At 35.3% G+C, this 25,548-nt stretch overlaps 1 protein-coding gene and 1 long non-coding RNA gene across 3 annotated transcripts; one reads left to right on the forward strand and one right to left on the reverse strand.

Annotated features, from left to right (window-relative positions):
- Nucleotides 1-876: 876 nt before the first annotated feature.
- On the reverse strand, nt 877-3,773 carry LOC110923337 (late blight resistance protein R1-A). The gene has a single exon (XM_022167460.2). The coding sequence runs from the start codon at nt 3,706-3,708 to the stop codon at nt 1,186-1,188; it is 2,523 nt and encodes an 840-aa protein (XP_022023152.1). The 5' UTR covers nt 3,709-3,773; the 3' UTR covers nt 877-1,185.
- Nucleotides 3,774-19,989: 16,216 nt separating this feature from the next.
- On the forward strand, nt 19,990-24,941 carry LOC118489328. Of its 2 annotated transcripts, XR_004887253.1 has the most exons (7): nt 19,990-20,197; nt 20,703-20,793; nt 20,911-21,013; nt 21,134-21,191; nt 21,699-21,756; nt 22,646-22,719; nt 22,826-24,941. It is a non-coding gene; the product is annotated as an uncharacterized LOC118489328 (long non-coding RNA). The 2 variants fall into 2 exon arrangements; XR_004887252.1 differs by having other exon boundaries at nt 19,991-20,793.
- The last annotated feature ends 607 nt before the right edge of the window (nt 24,942-25,548 follow it).

Genomic DNA, 25,548 nt, shown 5'->3' on the forward strand with positions numbered 1-25,548 from the left:
AACTCGTTGGTGCTGATCAAGCTACCCACAAAATTACAATTTAGAAGGTTGGCATGTGAACAAATGACATGTAAGGAAAATAAACATATGCCATAACATATTATTTTATATTTATAGGAAGCAAGATTGCAAGGCAAAAAAAAAAACATATTAAAGAATAACTATAACTCAAAATATGAACTTATGAAGTGGGCTCCATGAGGAACCATAACTATTCAAGAAAACATCTATAACATACTGCAGTTTTAAGCTTGGACAAAACTTATGATGCCTAACCTGCCTTAGATTGCAAATTCTTCTATTTTGATGTCATTCTGTCTATAATTGATACCTACTTCAGTGATGCAGCAACCAAACATAAAAAATCAACACATACTTCAACAAACAACACAAACGATTCATCCCTCCAGTGTTAATTAACATCTTCAATGATCGAATACATAAATATAAAGTAAACAAACTACCATTTCATTTAAATCTGCAAGTGCAACCAATATGTGACTCCCAAATTAGATAACATAAAAATTAAAACAATATACACATTTAAAAGATTGGACACAGAACTTTACTAAATAAACATATTGAGATCATAAAATCTAGCATAAAATTAGAAAAAATAAGCACAAATCAAGCATAAAAGTTAATTTAAGACAAACTGAGTAGGTACCTTGTTGAATACAAACATAAAATCAGTGCATGAACTTGAATTTTGAAATTGGGGAGTGAATCAAAATTAGAAACTGAAAAAATACGTTATGCGATAAATTTTGTTGCTGGTTTTGGAGTTGTAGATGATATTGTTTACATGAATACTTAGGTGATATTCTCTATGATTATTATCTTTTAGAAAGAAAATCAATTTCATTAATTACCACATAATATAATTGTTTACAAACATTTTAGAAAACAAACAAATTCATATATCAAGTCTCCAACATTTACAACATATTTTCCTGCTGTCGACCTAGATCCAACAATGACCCAATTGAGCACCAATGTGTATGATTCCAGTCATTCTAGTTCTGACTTCTTCTCCCATCATTCTTGTTCAATCCATCACCGATATACTCAAATGACTTACTCAATTCAAACTGGTCAGTTTAACAGGTCCTGTTTTCAAGACCTCTAGAGAAAGCAATTAACTTTTTTCTATGAGACGGTTGGTTACCTTTCCCATTAATCTTCTTAGATAATGTGAATCTTTAGGTTGTAGTTTCCGAAATCATGTTGCTCTTCTTCAATTCTTCTAGCAGATTCATCAACACACTTCCTACAACCCCTTATTTGAATAAGCTCAAGCGTTGGTATGTCCCCAATTTCAAAGGGGATCTCTTCAAGAATGTGGCAGCCTATAATTTCTAATTGTTTGAGACACGGGAAGCTTGCACTATAGGCTTTCCACGTTTTTAAATCTAAGCCTTCAAGTCTTAAGAATTTTAGCTGTTGAAACTTTTGCCCGTCTGTGTCCCAGCAGCTTCCTTCAATAGCATTGTATTCCAAGACCTTTATTAGTTGTGGGAACTCCTGCCCATCTGTATTCCAGCAGCTTCCATTAAAGGCCCAGCTGTGTAGTTTGAGAACCTGGAGATTAGGTAATGACTGAATGATTGACATTTCACTCCACGGTAGACCACACCTTTCTAGTGTAAGCGTTTTCAATGATGTTGGGAATGTAATGCGATCCACACTTGTTTCAAAGTTGCCAATTAATTTGAGCTTTACAAGGTAGTTGAGAGATTTGAAGTCATATTCCGTTTCTAGGTAAGTATGACATCTAAGTTTCTTAATGTAGGGAAAACACTTTAGACAATCACCTACCCCATTTCCCAACTCCAAAGATGAAATAGTTTGCAAATTCATTGGTTTTTCAGTGAGAGGAAAAACAAAGACATTATTCTTATGACCCAATAAATGTCTCAGATTTACCAAATCTGATATGTTACCGGGTAAAACCACAGACCTTCTATAAGCTGTAATATAAATGAGGGTTTGAAGGTTCCATAAGTTGCATATCGAAGATGGAAAACCTTCTGATTTTATCCGAATTGCAAGATGCCTCAAGTGAACTAACAATTTCATGTCTTCAGAAAACTGAATCCTTCTACGATTTTGTAGATCTAACACCCTAAGTAGCACAAAGGAACCGTTTACAATGGCATTACCCGAGTATTTAATATTCAGAAAGCACAAAATAGTTCGAAGGTTTTGAGTGGTCGGATAAGGAAAATATGGATTGATGCTTTCTTCATTAATGAACACACGAACTAGCTTATATGTTGGTGTTATACCATTAGAAAATTGTGGGGACAGTATTAGCTTTTCTGTTTCAAGGATGAATCCTTCTTCCTTGGCTTTTTCCAAGCATAGCTCCCTGATAAGATCATGCACTTTACAAGCTTTGACACCTCCATTTGACTTACTCCTGTCCGCTACAATTACAAGATTTCTGTCAATTAGATCCATCAAGTAACCCTCTGCGATGTCCTCCAAGCTTATGTTTCCATCTTTTTGAATGAATCCCTCAGCCACCCATAACCAGATCAACCTTTCTACTTGAAACATGTAGTCTTCTGTGAAGCCACCAAGATAAAGAAAGCACTCTCTCAAGTGCTCAGGAAGATGACTATAACTTAAACCTAATGTTTCAAGGCATCCATTCTGGCCACCAACAATGTATGAACTAGTCCTCTCAGCAATTTCCTTCCAAAACTTTTTACCCCAAGCATGTTTTGCTAGAACTCCTGCAATGACAACCAACGCAAGTGGTAATCCTTGACAATTTTCTACTATTTGCATTCCAACTTTAATTGACCATTCAGGGCAGTCACGGCCTTGGAAGACCTTCTGACACAACAACTCCCAGCCTTTTTCTTTGTTCAAATATCCTAAGTGATGAATCAATCCATCTGAATTTGCATGCATAGCAACTTCAGTTTGGCGACTGGTGAGCAGAATTCGACTTCCGGTGTTATCATGGGGGAAAAATACTTTCAGGTTATCCCAAGTTTGTATATGCCAGATATCATCAATAACAATCAAATATCTCTTACCCATAAGGTTTTTGTGCACCAGTTCACGAAGTCGAGAGTCATTAGCCTTTTCAAGGTGTAGTTGACCACGGATAGATTCGAGAATTTGAGTCAACACACCCCGCTTATCATATGTCTGAGAAACAGTGACCCAAACACGGACATGGAAATGATGCTTAACATAAGCATCATTGAATACTTTGGTGGCTAGAGTAGTCTTGCCAAGTCCACCCATACCAACAATAGAGACAACATCTAGCTTCTTTTGATCTTCCACAAGTTTGTCTCTTATGTGCTCAACATCACGATCAATCCCCACAAAAATTTCATCCAATAATTTCTTCGAACCTCTGGAGAAGGAACTCTGAGCAGCAGCAGATTGATTTAGCGTGCTCTGAGGTCTTGGAGATGAATCCAACTTCATGCCATCGATTCTCATACTCTTGAATTCTACCTTGATGAACTTTAATGATATCCTAACATTGTCCGGATTTAGGGAGGGATTAAAGTCCTCAGATGTAGGGAGATTTCCATTTTTCCTAACATGAACAGCGGATAGAAAGAGATCGACCATATAGTGTGCCATTTCTGATGTGTCCATGAATCTTCTCTTTAGATCTTTAAGTTTTTCAAGGTCATGTAGGTCTTGATGTTGGTCGATGAAAAGGGTTTGAATCATGGAGCCCAGCTCTTCATAGAACCGTTGGAACTGAGGCCTTTCACATATAATAGTGGGATTGTTGAAGAATGTGTTGGCCCGAACTGGATCTTGATCTCTAAATGAGCGTGATTAACAAACTTGAATAACAATAACTTGTAACAACCGAATGAATGTATATACAAATCAAATGTCTGTTCTACGGGTACGAATGAACAGACACGTCTCTTCGTGAAAAGTCATGTCTCTTGGATGTGTGGTTATGATCAATCCTTGAAGAGGTGTGATGAATCTTGTCCGTTCGCTCCAACCGGTGTGTCTCCTCCTTGGTCTTGCCTTGCACCGATTCGGAAGTGTTGCGAGGGTGGACACACCCTTTCGGTTTAATGATGGTAGTTACCATCTTCCATTTTGTCAACTTCAGCCCTTGTAGTTTGTAACCGCTAAGTAATAATTTATTCTAACTATCTAACTATGTATGAGATGTTAAGAGATTAACCGGTTTCATTCAACCCCTTAATCTCAAACATCCATAAGTTGCTTTAAATCTTGAATTCCGAGCAGTTCCCTCATTGTAGCAAACTTGATCCTTGCTAGTGCCTTTGTTAGTATATCTGCTCGTTGTAGTTCTCCACTTATGTGTTCCACAGTGATATCCTCGTTTTCCACACATTCTCTTATGAAATGATAGTGTGTATCAATATGCTTGCTTCTTCCATGAAAGACTGGATTTCTCATGAGTGCTATTGCTGAAACATTATCTACTCTGAGTGTTATCTTCTCTTCCTTCCAGCCTGTGATTTCACTTAACAATCTTTTAAGCCATAGTGCTTGACATGCTGCTGCAGTGGCTGCCATGAATTCTGATTCGCATGATGATAGTGCCACTGTCTGTTGCTTCTGTGTACACCAGGTTATAGGTGATTCTCCAAAGTAGAATACCAGACCAGTTGTTCCTTTTCCTTTGTCTGTATTAACTCCAAAACTACTGTCACTATAACCTGTGATCTTACATCCTCCTTGTCTTTTGTAGATGATTCCATGCTCTTTAGTTCCTTTGATGTAACGTAGTATTTGCTTTACTGCTTTCAGGTGTTTTTCTTTTGGTTCTTGCATGAATCTACTAAGTAGGCTGACTGGGTAACAGAGATCTGGTCGTGTATGCAATAAGTACCTGAGAGAACCTATCAGGCTTCTGTAATGTGTTGCATCTACTAGATCTCCTTCTTCAGTCTTTGTTAATTGAGTTCCTGGAGTCATGGGAGTCTTTGTGTCGTTGCAGGATAACATATCGGCGTCTTTGAGTATCTTGTTGATATATCCTGTCTGCTTGATGCCTATCTCACCCCCTGCTTGAATTACTTCTATTCCCAGATAGTATGCTAGCAATCCTAGATCGCTCATATCAAATTTGTTCTTCATTTGAGATTTGAAAACATCTATCTCCTTCTTTGATGTTCCAGTGACTATCAAGTCATCAACATAGACTCCAACTATTAGCGTAGAAGCTTCACTTGTTCTTGTATAGATTGCGTTCTCTAAAGTGCACTTCTTGAAGTTAAGTGACTTTAGGGTTTGATCTAACTGATCGATTTTATGGGATGTGAACGTTATAGAAAGCTGGTTTCAAGGAAGTGAACGTGTGTAGACTTGAGGATTGGAACAAGTGGACGTTGGAGTAGTTATAAAATTCAGCAAGTAGTGGGTTTTATTTTATTTAGGATGTGTTTTAGTTCTTGTTACAAATAGGATAGCACAATAATATTTTGTACTCTCATTTGTTTTCGTAAGTAGGAGAGAAAAATGCTCGGATAGTCCCTGTAGTTTGTCCTTTTTTCACCTTTAGTCCCTAACTTTCTAAAATTACAGCTATAGTCCCCAACTTTTGCAATTTCGTTCCCGGATAGTCCCTGGCGCAGATGGAGGTTAGTTTTTGATGTTAAGTATGTTTGAAATTACTAAAATACCCTTACTACAAAACAAAATAATAAAAACAATAACAGTTAAGTGCTTGGGCCTACCCCAACCCCTCATCCAATCAGCCACTAACCATTTTTGTGGGGCCCACCGACAATCACCACCACCGTCTTCAAACTCTCAACAACCTCCACCACCGCTAAGAACTCCGACCACCATCACCAAAGAAACTCCGGTCACCCCTTCGGAAAAACACAAATTAAGAGAAAAAAAAGCCACACCTTGCTACTTTCAGAAACACTCTTACTGAAGCTATGAACCTGATGGAAAGAATCACATTTTCTTGTTTCGTTCCATGATGGAATAAGAAAAAGACACATGGAACCAAAGTCAACCAGATGGAAAGAATCACATTCCTTCAAGAATGGTCCATTTTTATTCAGTTAAAAACAAACAACTTATTTTTTAATTTTTTTTTCATTCACGAATGTGTTTTTTAAACATATTTATTTATACAGGCTTATAATTTGTCAAGGGATCATAAGCCCGATCTTGAGGTTGAGAAAGAAAGGTTATATACAGCTGGTGGTTATATTCAATACGGTCAAGTTGACGGGAGTCTAAACTTGGCTAGAGCTATTGGTACCTCACATCTTTAATGTAACTTGGCATAAACCACCATTGTTCTAATTACTAATAGTAATATCTTTTGTGCAGGTGACATGGAGCTGAAAAGGAATACAACACTTCCACCTGAAAAGTAAATTTTAACTGCCAATCCTGATATAAACACAGTATGTAGCGTCACAAGTTGCCTATACAGGTGACATGATGGGCGGCTTGAGGGTTGGGCAACGGTGTCTTTTTCACAACTCCAAAAGCCTTAGTTCCTTCATCTTCATCACCAGAATCATCCAGAGCCCCTCTACCCATCCTCCACCCCTCAACCATCGCTACACCTTCCACCGCCTCCCACCTCCACAGCCCCTACACCTATCATCCACCGTCTAAACGATTCAGACGTTTCCTGAACCATGACGTTGCGTCGGACATCTTCAAAATAACCCGCCTTCAAACAGTAAACATCTTTCTTAACCAACAAATAAAACGTGTTACCCAAACATAAATTGGGGTTATTTTGCTTATGATTGCAAGTTGGCATTTAGCTTCCAGTGCTGAAGTTCAGTGTAATATGAAGGTGATTTAGCCTCCTACTGATGTCACTACAAGCAATTAATTTTGATTAAGTTTTGACTTAATTCTGCCAATTTTGACTCAGATACGGAGAAGCATGGGCAAACTTGAACTATACAACAAGTTTACTAATGTTTTACCTTTAGCAATGTTCGTTTCTGTTGGAATTTTTTGCATAAATGAGTGGTTTAGAGAAAAAAAGAGTGTCTTTAGGTGATCACTGAATTTTGTTGCAACTATAGGTAAATCGCCATATGAAACAGCGACCTTCCAAGAGAGTTCTGGCCAAAAGCTGCAAAACCTGCAAAAGAAACTGAGGTTATTAAAGATCGTTGTTTGAAACAGCAACCTTCATAAGATCGATGTTTGAAACAGCAACCTTACCAAATATAATTATATAATTAATTTAAAAATAAAATATGGAACAACTTTATTAATTTACATGGATTTCCAAAATTAATAAAATATGAAGCCTTAAATAAACAAAAAAATAGATTATGAATATAAATGAGAATAAGATTTTGGAAGAAGAAAACAAAAGGATATTAAAACTTGAAATCCTAGTCAGATCAACCGGTAGCCACCTGATTCAATTTAAGGAGGTTTAAATAGACTCAACTTAGATAACCGGTTATGCGTCTGATTCCCTATGTAACTGGCCGGTTCGGTCCGATTGTAAAAACACAGATCAAGACTTTAATATTCTGTTGCAAAATCTTTTGTTTGCATATTCTATCCGTTGGAACTAGTATCAGTCATAGATTTCACAACACCCTTGTTTTAGTCGCTTGTATTTGACGTTGCAAACTCATTATACCAAATTCTATCCGTTGGAACTTAGATAACCGGTTATGCATCTAATAAATCTTTTCTTCTTCCAAAAACTCATTCGTATGTATATTCATAATCTATTTTTCATTTATTTTAGGCTTCATATTTTATCAATTTTGGAAATCCATGTAAATTAATAAAGTTGTTCCATATTTTATTTTTAAATTAGTTATATAATTATATTTGGAAAGGTTGCTGTTTCAAACAGCGATCTTTGGTAAGGTTGCTGTTTCAAACAGCGATCTTTGGTAAGGTTGTTGTTTCAAACAGCGATCTTATGAAGGTTGTTGTTTCATACAGCGATCTTTAATAACCTCAGTTTCTTTTGCAGGTTTTACAGCTTTTGGACAGAACTCTCTTGGAAGGTCGCTGTTTCATATGGCAATTTACCTAGAGTTGCAACAAAATTCAGTGATCACCTAAAGACACTCTTTTTTTCTCTAAACCACTCATTTATGCAAAAAATTCTTTCTGTTGCTTGGATTTATAATTATCAGGTACTCTACTTTTTTTACAAATGCTAAAATTTTAATAAATAGTTAAGGGTGTCCGGAGTGGTGCGGCAAAGGGGTGTGGCAAAGGGTTTTGCCGCGTGGCAACACCGCTGCCGACACCCTTTGCCGCGTGGTTTCATTGACGCTTGGTGTAGGCTTGCCGAAGTGGTGAAGGGAGGTATGAGAGAGAGGGTAGTGTAGGGTGGGGTCCATTACAATCTCAACCAATCACACCTTTTTACTTTTTTTTTTAAATATGTGTAATTTAAAAAATATAAATAACAAACTACAACTAATCTTTATTATCTATTAAAAGACAAATGAGCATTGTATCACAATACTGATGTGGCAGCCATCCAGGCTATCCAACAATGTCAATATTATATCACTATTGCATCATCAATTTTATATCTTCAATTATTAACTAAAATGTATATCAAAATGTATGTGGCGGCCATTCAAATTTTGAATCCAGCATCCCCAAATAAACCCAGTTTTGGGAGGAGAATTCAATCTGCAACAATCGCGCTCAACTCTCTCTCTCTCTACCTCACTCTCTCTATCGCTCAGCTGCTCCGCCTAATTTCTTCATAATTTGGTTTCCTCTCAGCTAATTTCAAGTAAGTTAACCTCTTCTTCAAGCAACACTCGTCTTTCATCTCGATTTTGATCCTAATTTACGCACTAACAGTTCGGATCTCAGTTGCTCGATCAATACTTACATTTTAATGTATCGATAAATGTTGTTATTCACTGGCTGATTCAGTTTTGATATTGTGTGTGATTTGTGTAGCAGTTGGTATTCGATATGGATTCCGCCGCCGTGGCATTTCACTGGGGATTTGGACGAAGACTCAAAGGATGGTGATGGTGTTGCAGAGTCACCTGGTAAGAGTTTAAGTTATGTTTGAATTGTTAGTATACGTTTTTTTTCTTCCATGTGGGTCTCGTTAAATTCTTTTATACATATGCTAGTACACTAAACTTGTAGGCTCACCAATGCATTTTTGTGTTGACATGTTACTTTAATATATATTGCAGGTTTGTGATGACGATGCATTGAAATAATCTAGTAGGATGGCTAGAAATGCACCTAGTTTATTTCTATGTTTTTATTGTTAAGTTGTTAGAAATGAAATGAAAAGTTACGTATTAAATTATTGTCATAATAGTGGTTGTGATGTCTCTTGCAATCTTGTTTTCGTCTCATGCTAATGTTTCCGCTATCGGTTGGGGTGTAACAATGGTGGCCGATTTAGGGTTAGGGTTCCGATTTGGGTTAGTTATGGTCTGAAATATGGGTTGCGGTTTCGATTGCGGTCTGAAATTGAGGGTAGGTGGTTGTGGTGGTGAACTGAAAGAGGGGGATGGTCGGAGGTAAGGTGGTTGTTGTGGTGGCGGAGAACGCTGAGGAGGTGGGGGTGGGGTGGCGGTGAAGGCTGAGGTGGGGTGGGGTGGTTGGGGGCAAAGGGAGAGAGAGAGAGAGAGAGAGAGAGAGAGAGAGAGAGAGAGAGAGAGAGAGAGAGAGAGAGAGAGAGAGAGAGAATCGAGTGGGTTGTGATGGCTGGATAGAGAGTGGGTGGTGGTGGCTGATGAAGGCTGAGGTGGGGTGGGTGGTGGCGGAGAAGGCTGAGGTGGTGGTGGGTGGGGTGTGGTAGCGAAGGTGGGTGTTGTGGTGGTGATAATGGTGAGGTGTTTTAGACAGAGATAGAAAGATGAGAGTATTGACAAAATTACCCTCATGTGCGTATCACGTGACCAGACTTAATAGACTTTTATAACTGAGTTGGGTGTAAAGGACAACATGTGCAACAAAATTTCATGTAAAGTGCAAAACCTGTCAAAATTCGGTTAAAATGACACCGCCCTGATATATGGTATTGAGAATATAGCCTCTATTCTTACCTTCATTATATATCGGAGATGGATCTGGTGATCTTGCATATGTTGACATATACGCAAGTCTATAATTATTCTGAACTTTGAAGTTATGTTGTATATAACCCTTCTTTTTCTTTTGTTTGGTTGAACAAGGCTTAAGGTAAACTACTGGGTTGTTTATTGGAAAAATACCCAGGAAGCAAAGCATCAGATCGACAACGTCCAAGCATTCGGATCTCCCGGTGGTAGCCTCTTGTGGTGAGTATTTTTTTTTCAAGCACTTCATAGTCTATTGCAAACAAATTGCACTAAATGGGACTCCAACCCATGACCTCAATATTAGCAAACTTTTCATAGACTTATACAAAATCTATACTACAGTGTCCCACTATTTTTAAATTTAATAAAGTTTACATCTTTTATTGTTGTTAATTGTAGTGCATTCCTAAAGAAATTGCTAATTTAGCTGGAGTAAAGGATAATTTCAAATGAATTATCCAAGTTATTGATGGAGATGAATTGGTAATGCAAATCAATAGCCACAATTCTTATTACTATTTTGTATTGTTTACTTTTCTGTTGTATTGCTAATATTAATTTCTTATAATATTTTATAAAAGGTTTCGTCGGATGAGGTGATTTGATGAAAGTTTAGGAAATTTCAATAGGTGATGCTTGTGTTTTCAAATGGCCAATAAGACAATGTAAGTTGTTGGTTGCAAAAGCTTCAAAACCTATAACAAGACTTATGATTCTATCGTTTGGCAAACTTGGGTTGGTCATACATTTCTATCTTTTGGTAAATTGTGTCTTCAAGCTTCTTGCATTGTGTTTTTAAATATTATGTATCGCTTAGCAACATTCTTACAATAAAGTTAGAACTTTGTGATTTTTTGCTTAAGTTTTTTACCTATTGGTTTTGCTCATTTGTTTTGTTTAAATTATATTCTTTTTCATTCTATGTAGTTTATAAAAATGTATGTTAACTATTTAAATTATGTATATTACCACTTGAGAAGAAAAAGAATAAAAGGGTACAATTGTAAAACATTAAGTAGTTTTTTTTTCTCATCTCATTTATTATTATGTTTGACTAATTAATTATTCATTAAGACTATAATCCTCCACACTAAATATTTTTGCCAACACACATCAAAAGTTATCCTATACATTTTGAAATTTATCATACACATATTGAAATTTATCCTACACAACTGGTAATTTATTCTACACGCCTCGTATTTATCCTACACTATAAATGAATTTTTATTTTTATTTTTTGTGAAAAATATATATCATAAAAATAAGTTACAAATTTAATATAGTTAGTTATTAAAGATGAAACTACCAATTAATGATGTATGTAAATTTACTAATATACCCTTATAGTTACACTAGTCGTTTACCCACGCGATGATATCACTTAGGTTTGTGAGTTTAGGGCTATGTACGGGGCGCTTCGGTTTTGAGCCATAACCAAAACCAAATTCGCGATGCAACGGAAAACATAGCATTTTGTTAGTAATTCTAAGGGTGTGCATGAGAAGGTTCAGTTCAATTGGGTGATAACTAAAATCTAATTTTTTTTGCCTTAAAGAGTGGGTCAGACAGGCTACATGTCATTTATTTTTATTAGGGGTGTGAATTTCTGACACGACTCGAAAATACGACATGAACCTAACACGAAATTCACGGGTTTAGGTTTAGTCTAAACGGGTTGGGGTCAGTTTCAGGTTGAACTCGTTTAACACCCACTAATTTTTATGCACATAGCTTTTATTCAAAAATAATGTTAATGTAATGATAATTTTATCATAATCAAATTTCACAATAATAATCAAATTTGATGATAATATCTACTTAATCCTGGGGGGGGGGGTCAACCTGACACATACCAAAACTAACATGTTTCAACGCAGACCTATTTTGACCACCTCTACTTTTACGTCCCATCATAATCTAGAGCACGAAGATAACATAGTAGAATAGCTTTACAGAGAGTAGAGTGACTATAGTTCATGTGTCCCAATATCAAGTGGCACTTTTACATCATATGTATTTCTAATCCATATATGGCTTACAAAATCCATTCTTATCATTTCAAAATAATCAAAACCTAAAACTTAAGTAGCACGATACAACAAATCAGATGTCACATATTCAGTGCTTGAGTAGTCGTCAATCTTTTCCTAGGTTATTTGTTTGATAAACATTTAACAAAATACTCAAAAGGATAACGTAGGCTACGGTACTTTATTAAAACTTGAATGGACTTTTAAAACAACCCTAAAAATCTGGGACTTAGTTCGGGCCCAAAAGGGCCTGGTCCCACATAAAAGAATATATGCTATAAAACCAATACTTAGCCTCCGTACTGTATGATCTATGTAGAACTCCACGCGCCACATACTATGCCCTTTTAAAGCAAGAAGATTTGGGTCACATATGATTAAGAGAAACGACGATGAGGCCACAGGTCATCGTGGAGAGCCTGATGAGACTTGAGAGATGCTTTCAGAAACCTAATGTTTGGATTTGGCCGCCCAAATTTCTTAATGTAATTCAAAGTTCAAAATTTGGATTGACCGCCCAAACAATTAGACAGTTAAAACTATTTAAAAACCTTAAATAACGGAGCTGCCACTTGCACAGCACACTCTCCCCTGTTCTCTTCTCCGTTTCCTAACTCAAAACAGCACCATTTCTGTAATTTGGTGGATGACCTAATTAATTACATGCGTTAGATAAATTTAATTAAGTTTCGCATTTCATCGATCTTAATTAATTAATAGAGTCCAGTAATAATACCCTTCGAGTGCTACAAGATTCAGATGATGAATCTTTCCCGGTTTCCTAACCTCCCTCGAGAAATCTTCTTGAGATTTCACAAGGCCCGAGACTATGAGCTTTTTGATGGCAACTGATCGGCAATCTCCCAGATTAGTTCGGTATATTGGGCCAAACCTTCCACGGCTGAGAGCTCGGTATACTCTTCATGTGCTTCCTGTACTGAATCGATGTGCAGCATCTCCAATGTGTCGATCAGAAATAGCTCCACGAGGGTTATGGTTTTCGTGCCTGTTGTTTGACCCCTGCAGGCGGTCGAGATATATGGCTATGATATTCCGGAAGTGTGTATAGAACACATCTGAAATAACGATAGGTTAACAATAAATAAATCAATAAGCACAGACTCGACAACGTTTAATAAAATCTTGTTGGATGGCAAAAGAAAACGCTGGTCACACTTAAACCTTCAATAAGCACAGACTCGACAACGTGAATTAAACTTTTGTAGTCCACCTTTCAGTATTTCAGTTGTTACAACACCATCTTTTAAAAAAACATTTTCTTGATATCTTCAGCTTCTTCATTGGACAAAAAAACCATCAGTAACATATTAGAAAACACTTGTCAGTCCATGTAAAATCAATCTGGAGCAACCCCATTGTCCCCAAATAACTACATGATTCACTACTACCAAAATTCATAACCAATCTAGCTAAATAATCATATATAAATCACACTAAATATACCATTTGTGCCACTTAGCACTGTAACCTTTTTTAAAAAGTTGTTTCTCCTGCCTTAGTCAGTATACCTTCACCCTGTTCACAAAAAAAGAAAGAAAAACAGATAATTAGTAAAGGCGTGAAACAGAGGATACAGAGAGACAAAATTCCTTCAAATCAATTAGTAACATGCTAAAACAAACAAACAATGCAGCTCGATATTAATGGAGAAACTCAAAAAAGAAAACTATGCATGCAATTCTATATGACAATCACATAATCTATAATCTATTATACAACAAAACAAAACTATAGTAAAAAACAGTAAAAATTAACCTAAACTGAAGAAACAAAATACACACAGCCTCAACAATGGCGTCAAGTTTACGCAAATGATTACCAGCAGTACACACAGCAGAGATCATAAAACCTTCAGAAACCTGAGAGCATCCATTATCTCCGATGGACTCGGCTTCCAGCCAGAACCATCTCTGAAGAAACTTCACTACATCATCGTTTGTTGACAAATTAGAGACAGAGAAAAGCTCATCGTTGCAGATCTGACCGAAGTGATTAATTTGAAGGAGCAAAACATGGTAATTCTACAATACTCAAAAGAACATAGTTAGTTGAGGTTGGAGAGTTGACCTTTAGTGATGGACCAAATGGATTTGCTTGATTTGGACTTTTGATGAAACCCTAGAAGACGCCATAGTAGTTGTGAAACGATCGACTCGGATTCCAGCCAGAACTAAACAACAAACCCTTGAAACAATTTATAGAATTAAAAAATCAACGATGAATCAGAAGGCACCCTCATAAAATCACCAAAGCAAAATCACATGTGGAAAATAAATAATCGTAACTTACCAAGATCATAAGCTCTATCAGAGGAGGAGATGGTTTCGGCGGTGCCGGTGGAGAAGTGGCGACAAAAGGAATTAGGGTTGAGCTCTCTCTGCAAGTGACAAAAAAGCTCAGCAAAGCAATGGTGGGGGTATGGGGAAGGTGCAGAGTAATTATGGTGAAAAGACTTTGGGTATGTTTCAATCGAGAAAATTGGCTCCACCAGACTAATTCAAAATTCAAAAGAATCGCCCATTTACACAAAAGAGTGTACATGGGTGTTGAAAAGACAATTTTCAACACTTTTATGCTTAGAATGGTTGTATAACATGCTTGAAATTCTTGTACAATGGCAAATGACCATTCTTGCCCTTCCTATATGCTTATTAAAGTAGTATAGATTAAGTACAAATATTAAATAAAGTCTAATGAAGCATTCCTATTGGTTGAAATTTCTTTTTCTTTCTTCTTACAAAGAATTTCTTCTATTACCATAAACTATTTAATACACCGTATGGTATGTTTATAAGTGTTTAAAATATTTAAACTATTTATATTAATTCAAATTTTGGATCAAGACATCTAGGAATGGTGCGTATCCTTAATCCTTAACATAACAATATTCAATTAACTATTATATGACGTTTAAATGAAGAAACTATTTAATACTCCATATTTATGCTTAGAGCATCCCTAATAAGATCATGTGTAGTGGTGAAACAAAATAATGCCCCTATCATGGGGCATTATTCGACACGTGGCAGTCCAGCTAGCATGGGGCATTATTCCAAAAATGGCGTAGTGGGGCATTATTCCAATAACGCCCATGCAATCATTTCACAATTATTATTTTTTTAAAACTTTAAATACTTCATTAAATTAAAAAAAAATACAATACTAGAAATAAAAAAATTAAAATCCGATTAAATTAAAAAAAACACTAGTTTTCGTCTTCGCTTTCTTCACCCTCGCCAACTTCGTCTTCCTCGTCCTCCGTTTCTTCCTTTCCCGCAGGTGGTACATACCGAACCGACCATGCGTAGTGTACCAAGTCAACCATTAACTGGGAATTGTACGGTTCGTAACGCAACTCTCGCGCATTATTCACTCTTTCTTCCATTGACGCCTGTGGATGGTCCTTTTAAACGGCTTCTGGCACATAATTCTGGCATATCGCCTTTCCTTCGTCTTCCAAAATCATGTTGTGCATGATTATACAAGCGTACATAGCATCTCTCATTTTTTGCTTGCTCCATGCACGACAAGGATTTCTCAAGTATTGCGAGCCTTGTTTAAGAACCCCAAAGCATCTCTCAATGTCTTTTCGTGAAGACTCTTGAACCTTTTTAAAGTATGCTCTTTTTTCATCAATAGGATCACTAAACGTCTTCACAAAAATCGAATACCTAGGATAAATTTCGTCACTCAAATAATATCCATGAGGGTAGTAGTTTCCATTTGCGTAAAACAACGCTTTTGGAGCTTTGCCAGAAATCCACTCCTCTAACAACGGAGATTGTTCAAAAACATTGATATCATTGCATGACCCGACCACGCCAAAGTAAGCCGACCAAACCCAAAGGTCCTGTGAAGCAACCGCCTGAAGAATAATAGTGGGTCCTTTTTGGTCACCCCGTGTGTGTTGGCCTCGCCATGCGGTCGGGCAGTTATCCCAACGCCAATGCATGCAATCTATGCTCCCGATCATACCAGGCAAACCATGCTTCGCCGTATGTACCTCGTAGATCTTTTGAAGGTCGTCCCATGTGGGCGTTCTAAGATAACGCGCACCATACACATCAATAATACCTTTATAAGAAAACATATACAAACATAAGCTTCAAAAAAAAATTGTAAACATACTCGTCGTTTTTTTTAAAAAAAAGTAAAGTATAGGAATTGTACCGATACAAAAATGCTCCAAGCTGTCTCGCGTTGTTTTCTCGGCCATTTTTAGATACTCGTCGTTGATGTCGGTTGCGTTTCCATAAGCAATGATTCGTAACGCCGACGTACACTCTTGGATACCGGTAAATCCAAGTGCCCCTCTCGCATCCGCTTTTTGTTTAAAATAATCGTAGTTGGCTTCCAATTCGTCGACTATGCGTAGAAACAACCGCTTACTCATTCGGAAACGACGCCTAAACATTTCGTTCGAGAATGTCGGCGCCTCATCAAAATAATCTATCAAACGATCGTGTGCCGCGCGCCGGTCTCGTTCAATATAACATCTTTTATTTTTTCTGCTTGGGGGCGACGATAATGCTTCACATATCTCACCGCTAGTTGACAAGCACTCATAACCGCCTCTTGCTCAAACTCCTTATCGGTGGAATCATCGCCATCCGCAAAATACTCTCTGTAGTAAAAATTTACCATGGATGAAGAACTAGGAGAATCCATCCAAGTTTTTTATAAAATGGTTGTGTTTTTTAGAGAGTTTTTGAGATAGTTTTGGTTGGAAATGAATGAGTTTATATATATATATAGGTAGAGGATCCTGTAAAAAAGGCCTAAAGTGTGAGAAAGGTAAGAAAGAATCTCAGCCATTAGATTTTTGATCTAATGGTTGAGATAATAGGGACCAAATTGTAAAATATTTTTATTAATTTGGACTGAATTGAAATATCTAGGGGCAATTGTGTCTTTTTATCCCCATTTTCTAAATCAAAATCCCTACAATTTCTCTCTCTCTCTCTAGATCTCTCTCTATCATACGTTCAGAATTTCTCTCTCCATTATCAACTCCAAGACCACCACGAATCGGAAGATTAAACATCAATCGGAAGCGGTTGTTGAAGACGATCGTTGTTGAAGACGATCGTTGTTGATTTTGGATGACGGATGCGAGCGGCTGCATGTTTATTGAAAACATCAATCTCAAAGACGGTGTCGGAAGCGGGGCTGCATGTTTATTGATTCGGATGACGGATGCGAGCGGCAGCGGCGGTGGTGGTGGTTCGAGCGGCGGCGGTTGTGGTGGTGCTGGATCGGCAGCGGTGGTGCCGGAAGTGGCAGTGGTGGTGGTGCCGGAAGTGAAGAAGATGATACAGAGGTGTTTTATTTTATTTTCTGAATGGTGTTATTTTGTTTACTGAATGGTGTTATTTTGTTTGCTGAATGGTGTTTTTTTTGTACTGAATGGTGTTACATTCTTTGTACTGAATAGTTTTTTTAATTTTATTTTACTGATGAATGGTGTTATTTTTGTACTGAATGGTGTTAGTTTTTTCTTTTCAGTAATGGTGTTTATTTTAGTTTTCTGAATGGTGTTATTTTTTTCTGAATGGTGTTATTTTGTTTATTGAATGGTGTTATTTTGTTTGCTGAATGGTGTTATTTTTGTACTGAATGGTGTTATATTCTTTGTACTGAATGGTGTTTTTTTTATTTACTGCTGAATGGTGTTATTTTTGTACTGAATGGTATTATTTTTGTGCTGAATGGTGTTATAATTTCTGAATTGTGTTATATTTAAAACACCATGTATGAACATGATCTGAATGGTGTTATATTTATGGACGGTTATAATTCCTAAAATCCAGGTTTTTCTCTCTCCAAATCCTTAAATCAAGGATTACCATATTTGAATTTGTTAATTAATTTACAATCTTACTCTTTTCAATTAATTTAGATCTAATGGTTGAGATTATTTCTTACCTTTCTCACACTTTTGGTCTTTTTTACAATAACTCCACCCTATATATATATATATATATATAGTTAAAAGGTTAAAAAAATAATAAAAAATAAACAACTAGCCGTTGGGGACTTTTCTTTGGCCGGTCAAAATGGTGCAAAGCGTTTTAAATAAAACGCCAAAGTGATTTTTTTTTTCAAAAACCACGCTCGAAAACGCCTACCGTAATTGGGGGGGGGGGGGGGCGTTATACGGCGTTTTTTTTCAATTTTTTTTTACAAATACCGCCCCACTACGGGTGGTCTAAGAAACATAAAAAACATCTAAAAACATGTCTAGTAAGCGCCACATCATAAAAACATCTATTTTTAAAAAAACACTCAAAATTCACCCAATAACAAAACCTTAAAAACACCTCAACATAATGCCACATCATCACCATTTTTAAATAACTTTTTTTAATATTATACCCAACCCTCCCACCCAGACCCACCAACTGACACCATCCCCCACCTTTTATTCATTTTTTGTAGTTTGTCTACAAAAATGAATCCAAAAAATGGAAGCTAAATATGAGCCCCCAATAACTAAAAACACATTCACTGTCACATCACCCTCAAAAAATGGGTAAAAATGGTCTATTGAGGATGCTCTTACATAAGTTTTGAATATTGTTCAAAACAAGTTTTAACCATTATGTATGAATTCAACATATGTTTAATATGTTTATTAACATATAGCCTATCATGTGACCAAACATGTTTTTTTTAGGATTTACGGTTAACACATTTAGGGTTGTATTAAATACATCTTAAAATCAACTTTTTTTTACCTTTCTCCCAAAAATTAACTTTTCAAGTCAACTTTTTTAAGAAATCAAGACTGCATGTACGTTGCATTTAATGTAGTCAATTTGCCTCATATTTTTAATACCATATAATATAATTAATTTACCCTACTATTTTTGAGTTAAGAAAGGTCCGGAGTCTGGACTCCAGTTAAACTTTAAAAAGATATTTTTGTTGATATTTTTATGTGTTAATTATATTTACAGAAATAACTTTTTTGTTGATGTTTTTATGAGTTAATGATATTTACTGAAATATAAAAATAAAAAAAAACTTATACGCACATAAAACAAATGTGTTGAAAACAAAATTACACCTACTAAAAATGGAAAATATTTAATTACCTGACTTTTTTACACATACGTAAACTTTTATACATATGTTCATTTTACTTTTTTAGTTTCCATAAATTTTATTAATATATAAAACGTATTTGAAAAAAAAAGTTTAAATGGAGTTCTATCTATTTTTTCCGACTCAAGCTAGTTCTCAAAATACTATTTTCGTGTATGTGTGTGTATATATATATATACTATTTTCGTGTATGCGTGCGTGTGTGTATATATATATATATATTTATATATATAGTTAGGGTAAAATGAAAACTCCTACGAGTTGTCAGTTATTAGAGAATTCAGCTTTACGAAAGGTTTTTTCAAATTTTTTTATTTACAAAAAAATCAACTTTGAAAAAAAAAGATTAAAAAAAAACTCAATGGAACAAGTTTTTTACAACTAGATCTTTAAAAAACAAGCTTTTTTTCAACCAGATCTATAAAAAACAAGCTTTTTACCGGAGTTCTTTATTGTCTTTTCGCTGGAACCGGTACCCGGTGGATGATGGCACGTTTACTGTTTTATTAGAGACTCGTTATTTATTTATGATTAACTTTTTCACTTTCGTATTTAGAATAAAGTGTCTTGATTATTTATTTATTTATTAATATTGATATTAATACTAATAATAGTATAAGAAAATATAAAAAAGTAACAAAAGTATTATAAAGTAAAATAAGATAAAAAAACATAATTATTACTTTTAACTTTACAAGAAAGCATAATTATTATTTTTAACTTTATAATCTATTATGTATATTAAAACAATACATTTTGGTGCCACTTGGCATGTACTTAGCCTGCTTAATGCCACGTGGCAAGTGATGGTCTTCTTTTTTTTCCTTTAAGCGCCAATACCATTGTTTTTTTGAAACCGCCTAAACTTTGGAAACCTAATCAATTGAAATCATTCTTTCAGCCGTTTCTCTTCTCTCTGGCTTCACTCTACATCCTCTTCAAATCAAACTTGCATTCATGGATTATTTTCAATGAAGAATCTAACCGATGTTGGTAATCATATTCAAAGATTTCTTTTTCTTCTTCATCTAATTGTCGCAAGCCCTAATCGCGATCTTTTGATTCGTACATCAACAGTGTTCACTTGCACCGATTTGTACGTTGTTCATTAATTATTCAAGCAATCAACGGCGATTCAATCGTTTGATCATTGATTGTTGCGGATTTTCAATTGCATTATTTAAATCAAATGCGATTTATAGATAACGGTGCTCAAGTTCACTTAGGGTTTATATAATCTGCTAAGGTAATTGATACGGATCTTATCGTCGAACGAATCTTAGATTAGTTTTTTTTTAAGTTTATCTGTTAAATTAGTATGAATTGTTGGTTGTTTTTTATGTGAATCTGAATAGGAGTTAGTTCTAGGGTTATGTGTGGTTGAGATTGTTTCAATTTGATTGTTTGATCTGTTTTGTATTGTATTGTGTATGTGTTACTCTGTGTGTGGAAGTTTGGATTGTGGATCTACATGGGCTTCACGTGTCCTTTTTGTTAGGAAAATGCCCATAGATTTGACGGACGCATCGTTATCGGGTGATTGAATTTCAATTTTAGCAGCCATTTCCATGATATTTTTGTTTGGAATGGTAAGAGGGTCTCCTTTTGTTTAAGTTTTGTTGATTTCAAGCTTAGATGTATGTTAATATTCTTATTTGAATTACATGCATATATTGTACATAAACTATCATGGCTTTGTATTGCAGGAGCACACATAGTTATCTGACTATTAGTACCTCAACCGCTATCATAATTGATAAAAGTTCTATTGAGGAGTGAGGACACAGTACGGGCGGACTTTAACATCAGGTATGCTTCATGTTATTTATGGCAATCTTCACTGTTAAGAAGTCATGATATCCATTATCACTATCATTAGAATTAATGTCATTTTGTTGCTAGCTAACACTTCTTTGAAAATTTATGCAGTTTCCCATTGTTATCATGTGAATTTACATTTGTGGATGTGAGTGATGTGTTGGGAACAGTGAGTTCAATTATCTTAACTCTTTCCCCCTTTTTCTCTGCTGCTATTTTTACTGTGAACTACATGTCATATTGTATATCAAGACCATCAATTCGTTAAAGGAACTCACAGCGAAACAATACTTACCCATGGTTTTATTCGCGTTCTTTTGGTCTGAGAGATATTTTCCTAAGCAACCCTCCTAAAATAGTTTTCATGATTTAATTAATTAATTATATGCAGAACAGGTTAAACAAAACAAAAATGATTCACAAGTATTCAATCAATAAGCAGTATCAATTTAATCGCCATGAGTTTCATAGTGTACCAGTTGCACATGTTAAGCATGATGAGAAGGTTGATGAGACATATGGTGAAGGATCTGTACACTTAATTCACGTAATTTTGATAAAGTCACTCATGAGTAAATGAAGTAACATATCCCGAACTCAACCAGTTCTCACTCTTGATAGAATCCCTTACTGAATAATCAGTTGATGTTTAGAATTATGTTTTGGCCAATTGTAGGCATGCGCTTGTGGTTGTACATTTTTTTTGCCCCTGGTGCCACTGGAGTAACCTTCTGGTATGTTTATTTCTCCTTAATAGTTATTGTTGGAAGGTAGTTTTATTTCTGCGGATGAGATGTTCATATGCTGTAGTTTGATATGTTAAATTCTATACTAGCTTATTATGAAAATCTTCTGGCCATCTTTGTTGGTGTCACACTTCAGATGGCCTGTTAATTATGTTATATGTGTTTAAGTTTCTTAAGTCTGATTTGCATATGCATGTGCATCTCCATGCGTTTAATATGAAAAAAGAGCTCTTCAATGACATGTCTTAAGAAAATAAGAACAGAACTTTATACAATACAAGTTCTCCAGGAATAAATCTAGACGTTTTGAACGAACAAAAAAGGTCATTATTATCACTGTTTCTGCACCCTTTTGCAACTGTCGTTGCTGTGTGGGAATTGGGATGTAGAACTTCACATTAAGGTTAATTTATATGTCCATGTGAACATATGTAACTTTGACTTTTCCTTATTTAAAGTCAACTTTTGACTTTGTTGGGTTTCTCAACTGCGGTTCAGATTTTAATACAAAGGTATGTCATTTTTTGATTTACACTTCTAATGTTAATACTTTGTTGGTTAGTATACTTGCATTTGAACAGTGTTGAATTAACTTCTTTACGTGAAAACTGGTATGTTAGTACATTGACATCTTATTATTATGTTACCCCCTCAAGAAATAGAATAAAAAATAATAAATTGACTGTCCACATATGATTCAGTTGCAAGTATGGTTCACATGTTGCTATAATCATCCAGATAGAACAAATGATAATTACATTATTTTTTGTTATGGTTTGGAGATTGGATCTACCTCTAGCAAACAATAATTGAAAATAAAAGTATTTTTTTAGTAATGTAAGGTTTAGTAGTGATTTTTTTTCCAGTGATTTATTAGATTTTGTAGATGGATACTGAAGGTAGCAGTTGTTAATGCTCCAGCCTTTAGTGACTTTGCTATATTGATCAGAGGTAATCCCACAAACATCTTTATATTTTCATTAACATTTTAATAAATAAAATGGAATGAAATCCAACCTTTTTATCCCTTATATGCACTTTATCATGAACATTTCAGCTTATGTAGCCTAAACCATTAAAGGAATACAGAAAACAAAGAATCACAGTTTCAGAATCCGCCTCAAGGATTCACTTCCACAGCAAGCACAAGAGATGGGTATAATCATCATGAAACTGTCATTGCGCCAACATCTCTGATTTCAAGTCAAGCCGTCTTCCTACCAACAAGCAAGGTGGACATGAGTCCTGGAATTCAGTTACGGTCAGCACCGGAGATGCCTTTTCAAGATATGGCACCAGGTGTTGTGTATCATTATCATTCTAAAAGCCCAGAAAAATAAGCTTTCGTAAAAGTCTTATTCCATCAAGCTCTCCACTCCACAAAAGAATGTCATTTGAAAGTCCAACAAGTCGACCCGACAACAATGCCCAAACTATAGGGACTACAGTCCACCCTTTGCCTCTCCCTCCAGGAGCTTCTAGACTTCCACCATCTTCCCCACCACAAATTCGCAACAGATCTGATGTGGTGGCTGAGACACAAAAACAAAGTTGATGGAAAAAGGGAAAGTTTATAGGTCTTCGAACATTTGGAAGCATTTATGTTGGATCTGGATCTGACAAGTATTTAAATACCATAGCCCGGTGGGGTAAGCTTCATACTTCTTTTGTTGTAGACTTATCCCATTTGCTTGACCTTCATAAATACGTGCTGGGATCCGTCAAGAAGAAGAAAGTTTTATATGGGATCTTATTAGTTACCATGTGGAGTTTGTGGAAGATGCGGAACAAGGTCTTTAACCAAGGGTCGATTTGCATCACGAGTATCTTGCATGATAATAAGAGCATGAGCTTCTTGTGGATTTGACATTGGACTTAATTTAATTCCCTGGGATTAGTGGAGGTGCTTCAGGGTCGATAGTTATGTATAGTTGTTACTTCTGCTGTTGTTTTTTTTTGGTGGGGTGGGCCTTTGGCTTTGTTGGTATTTTATTTATATTGGTGTACTTTGGCTAGCTGCTTGCTGATTTTTATTTAATAATATTCTCTGTTTGTTGGGCTTTTCAAAGGTAAATCCTAATTTTAATCAAAACATTCTTAATTTTAGGATGATATATTGATATAAATAGTTTGAAACATACCTATAGCTCAAGATAAACTTATATTTATATTTATATTCAGTAATGTAACTCTTTGTATATTATCATTATTCTATTCTAAGTTAGAGTAACATCATACATTTTTTAGTATGGTTTCCATATTTCTTTCCTAATCTACTGGTCTTAGAAATTTCAATTAGCAACAATAGCCCAATAGAGCAATGCCATGATGTCTATATGCATATGTAGGGATGAGTAAATGTACTGGGTATCGGTTTGGAACCGGTGCCGAATTTCCCAAACCGAAATATTTTCGGTACCGATTTAGTGCTGACATTTGAGGTTTTCAGTACATGTATGGTATGTTAACGGTTTTACCTTCAAATACTGATCCGTACAGGTACTGAACCATATATTTAGTACATGTATGGTATGATACACCATGAGTTTTCATATATTCAGGCGCAAAAAATAGTTGTATGTTGTGATTTAGGTTCGACATGCTTCATGAGTGCTTTATGTTACCTTTTCATTCTAAAGTTTTGTTTGGTGCTTTAATATTTTGGTCCAGAAGGTATCTATCTGGCGACCCTTAAACGTGAAGCCTAAGTTGGGAAAGGCCTAGAACAAAAATGATGATCTACATGGGCTTCAATGCCAGTAGATATTATATTTTTGTGTTAAGCCACCCGCGAAACATCGTTCGATCATTCATTCCATGCAACTGTTCTCTAAAATGATCCATAACATTTTTTTGAAGTCATTTAATGTTTATTTTTTTTTGTTTTTTAATCAATTTTGTTAACGTAATACAAAACATGTATACTCATACACACACTTAAATATTAACCTAAAATTCTACATAAATAAACAGTACGTTGACTTATAATTCGCTATCCATTATCTTCCATAAACACAATATTACACAAATTTGCATCATAATGTATCTCGATATATTAAATTATTTGTCTCATTGTAGTTTACTAATTTATTATTACTTGAACGGTTATTTAATTCAAACGATTAGTTCAATAAATTAAACTTATTCATTTGTGTTTTAGTCCACCCGCGAACCTCGCGGGTTCTTAAACTAGTAAAATAATATAATAAAGTAGTTAATCATTACTATATCATTACTAAATTTGACTTTTGGATATATTAATCTTTATCTTGAGTGTATTTATCACACCCCACATTTATTCCTATTAATACAAAGATTATGTATCTTGACATATTGGACATCTTCCAAAAAGTTTTTTTAGTTTTATTTTTGTATCTGAAAGTTGAATATCATAGATAGATTGTGAAATGAGTGTGTGAATACCAAATTAATATATGAATTTTTTATTTGAAAAACTCAAAATCCACTGTTTTATTTTCCCAATTTTTAAGTTGTGGTCGAATGTGTTGGTTAACATTCGGATATTAATTTTTTTTTATTTTTTATACTTTTTTGTGAACATATCTTGCACTGGGAGTTTAGGGTCTGTTTGGTATGGGGTAATAGAATGGACGAGTGAATGGAATGGACAAGGTAATGGAATGGACAAGGGAACGTAATAGATCATTACAATTCCATGGCTTGCTTGTTTACCATGTGGGAATGGAATGAATTATTATTATTATTATTATTATTATTAGAGTAAATTACAAGTTTTGTCCTTTATGTTTACATTAAATT

Source organism: Helianthus annuus, chromosome 17, assembly GCF_002127325.2.
Source record: "Helianthus annuus cultivar XRQ/B chromosome 17, HanXRQr2.0-SUNRISE, whole genome shotgun sequence".
NCBI lineage: Eukaryota > Viridiplantae > Streptophyta > Magnoliopsida > Asterales > Asteraceae > Helianthus > Helianthus annuus.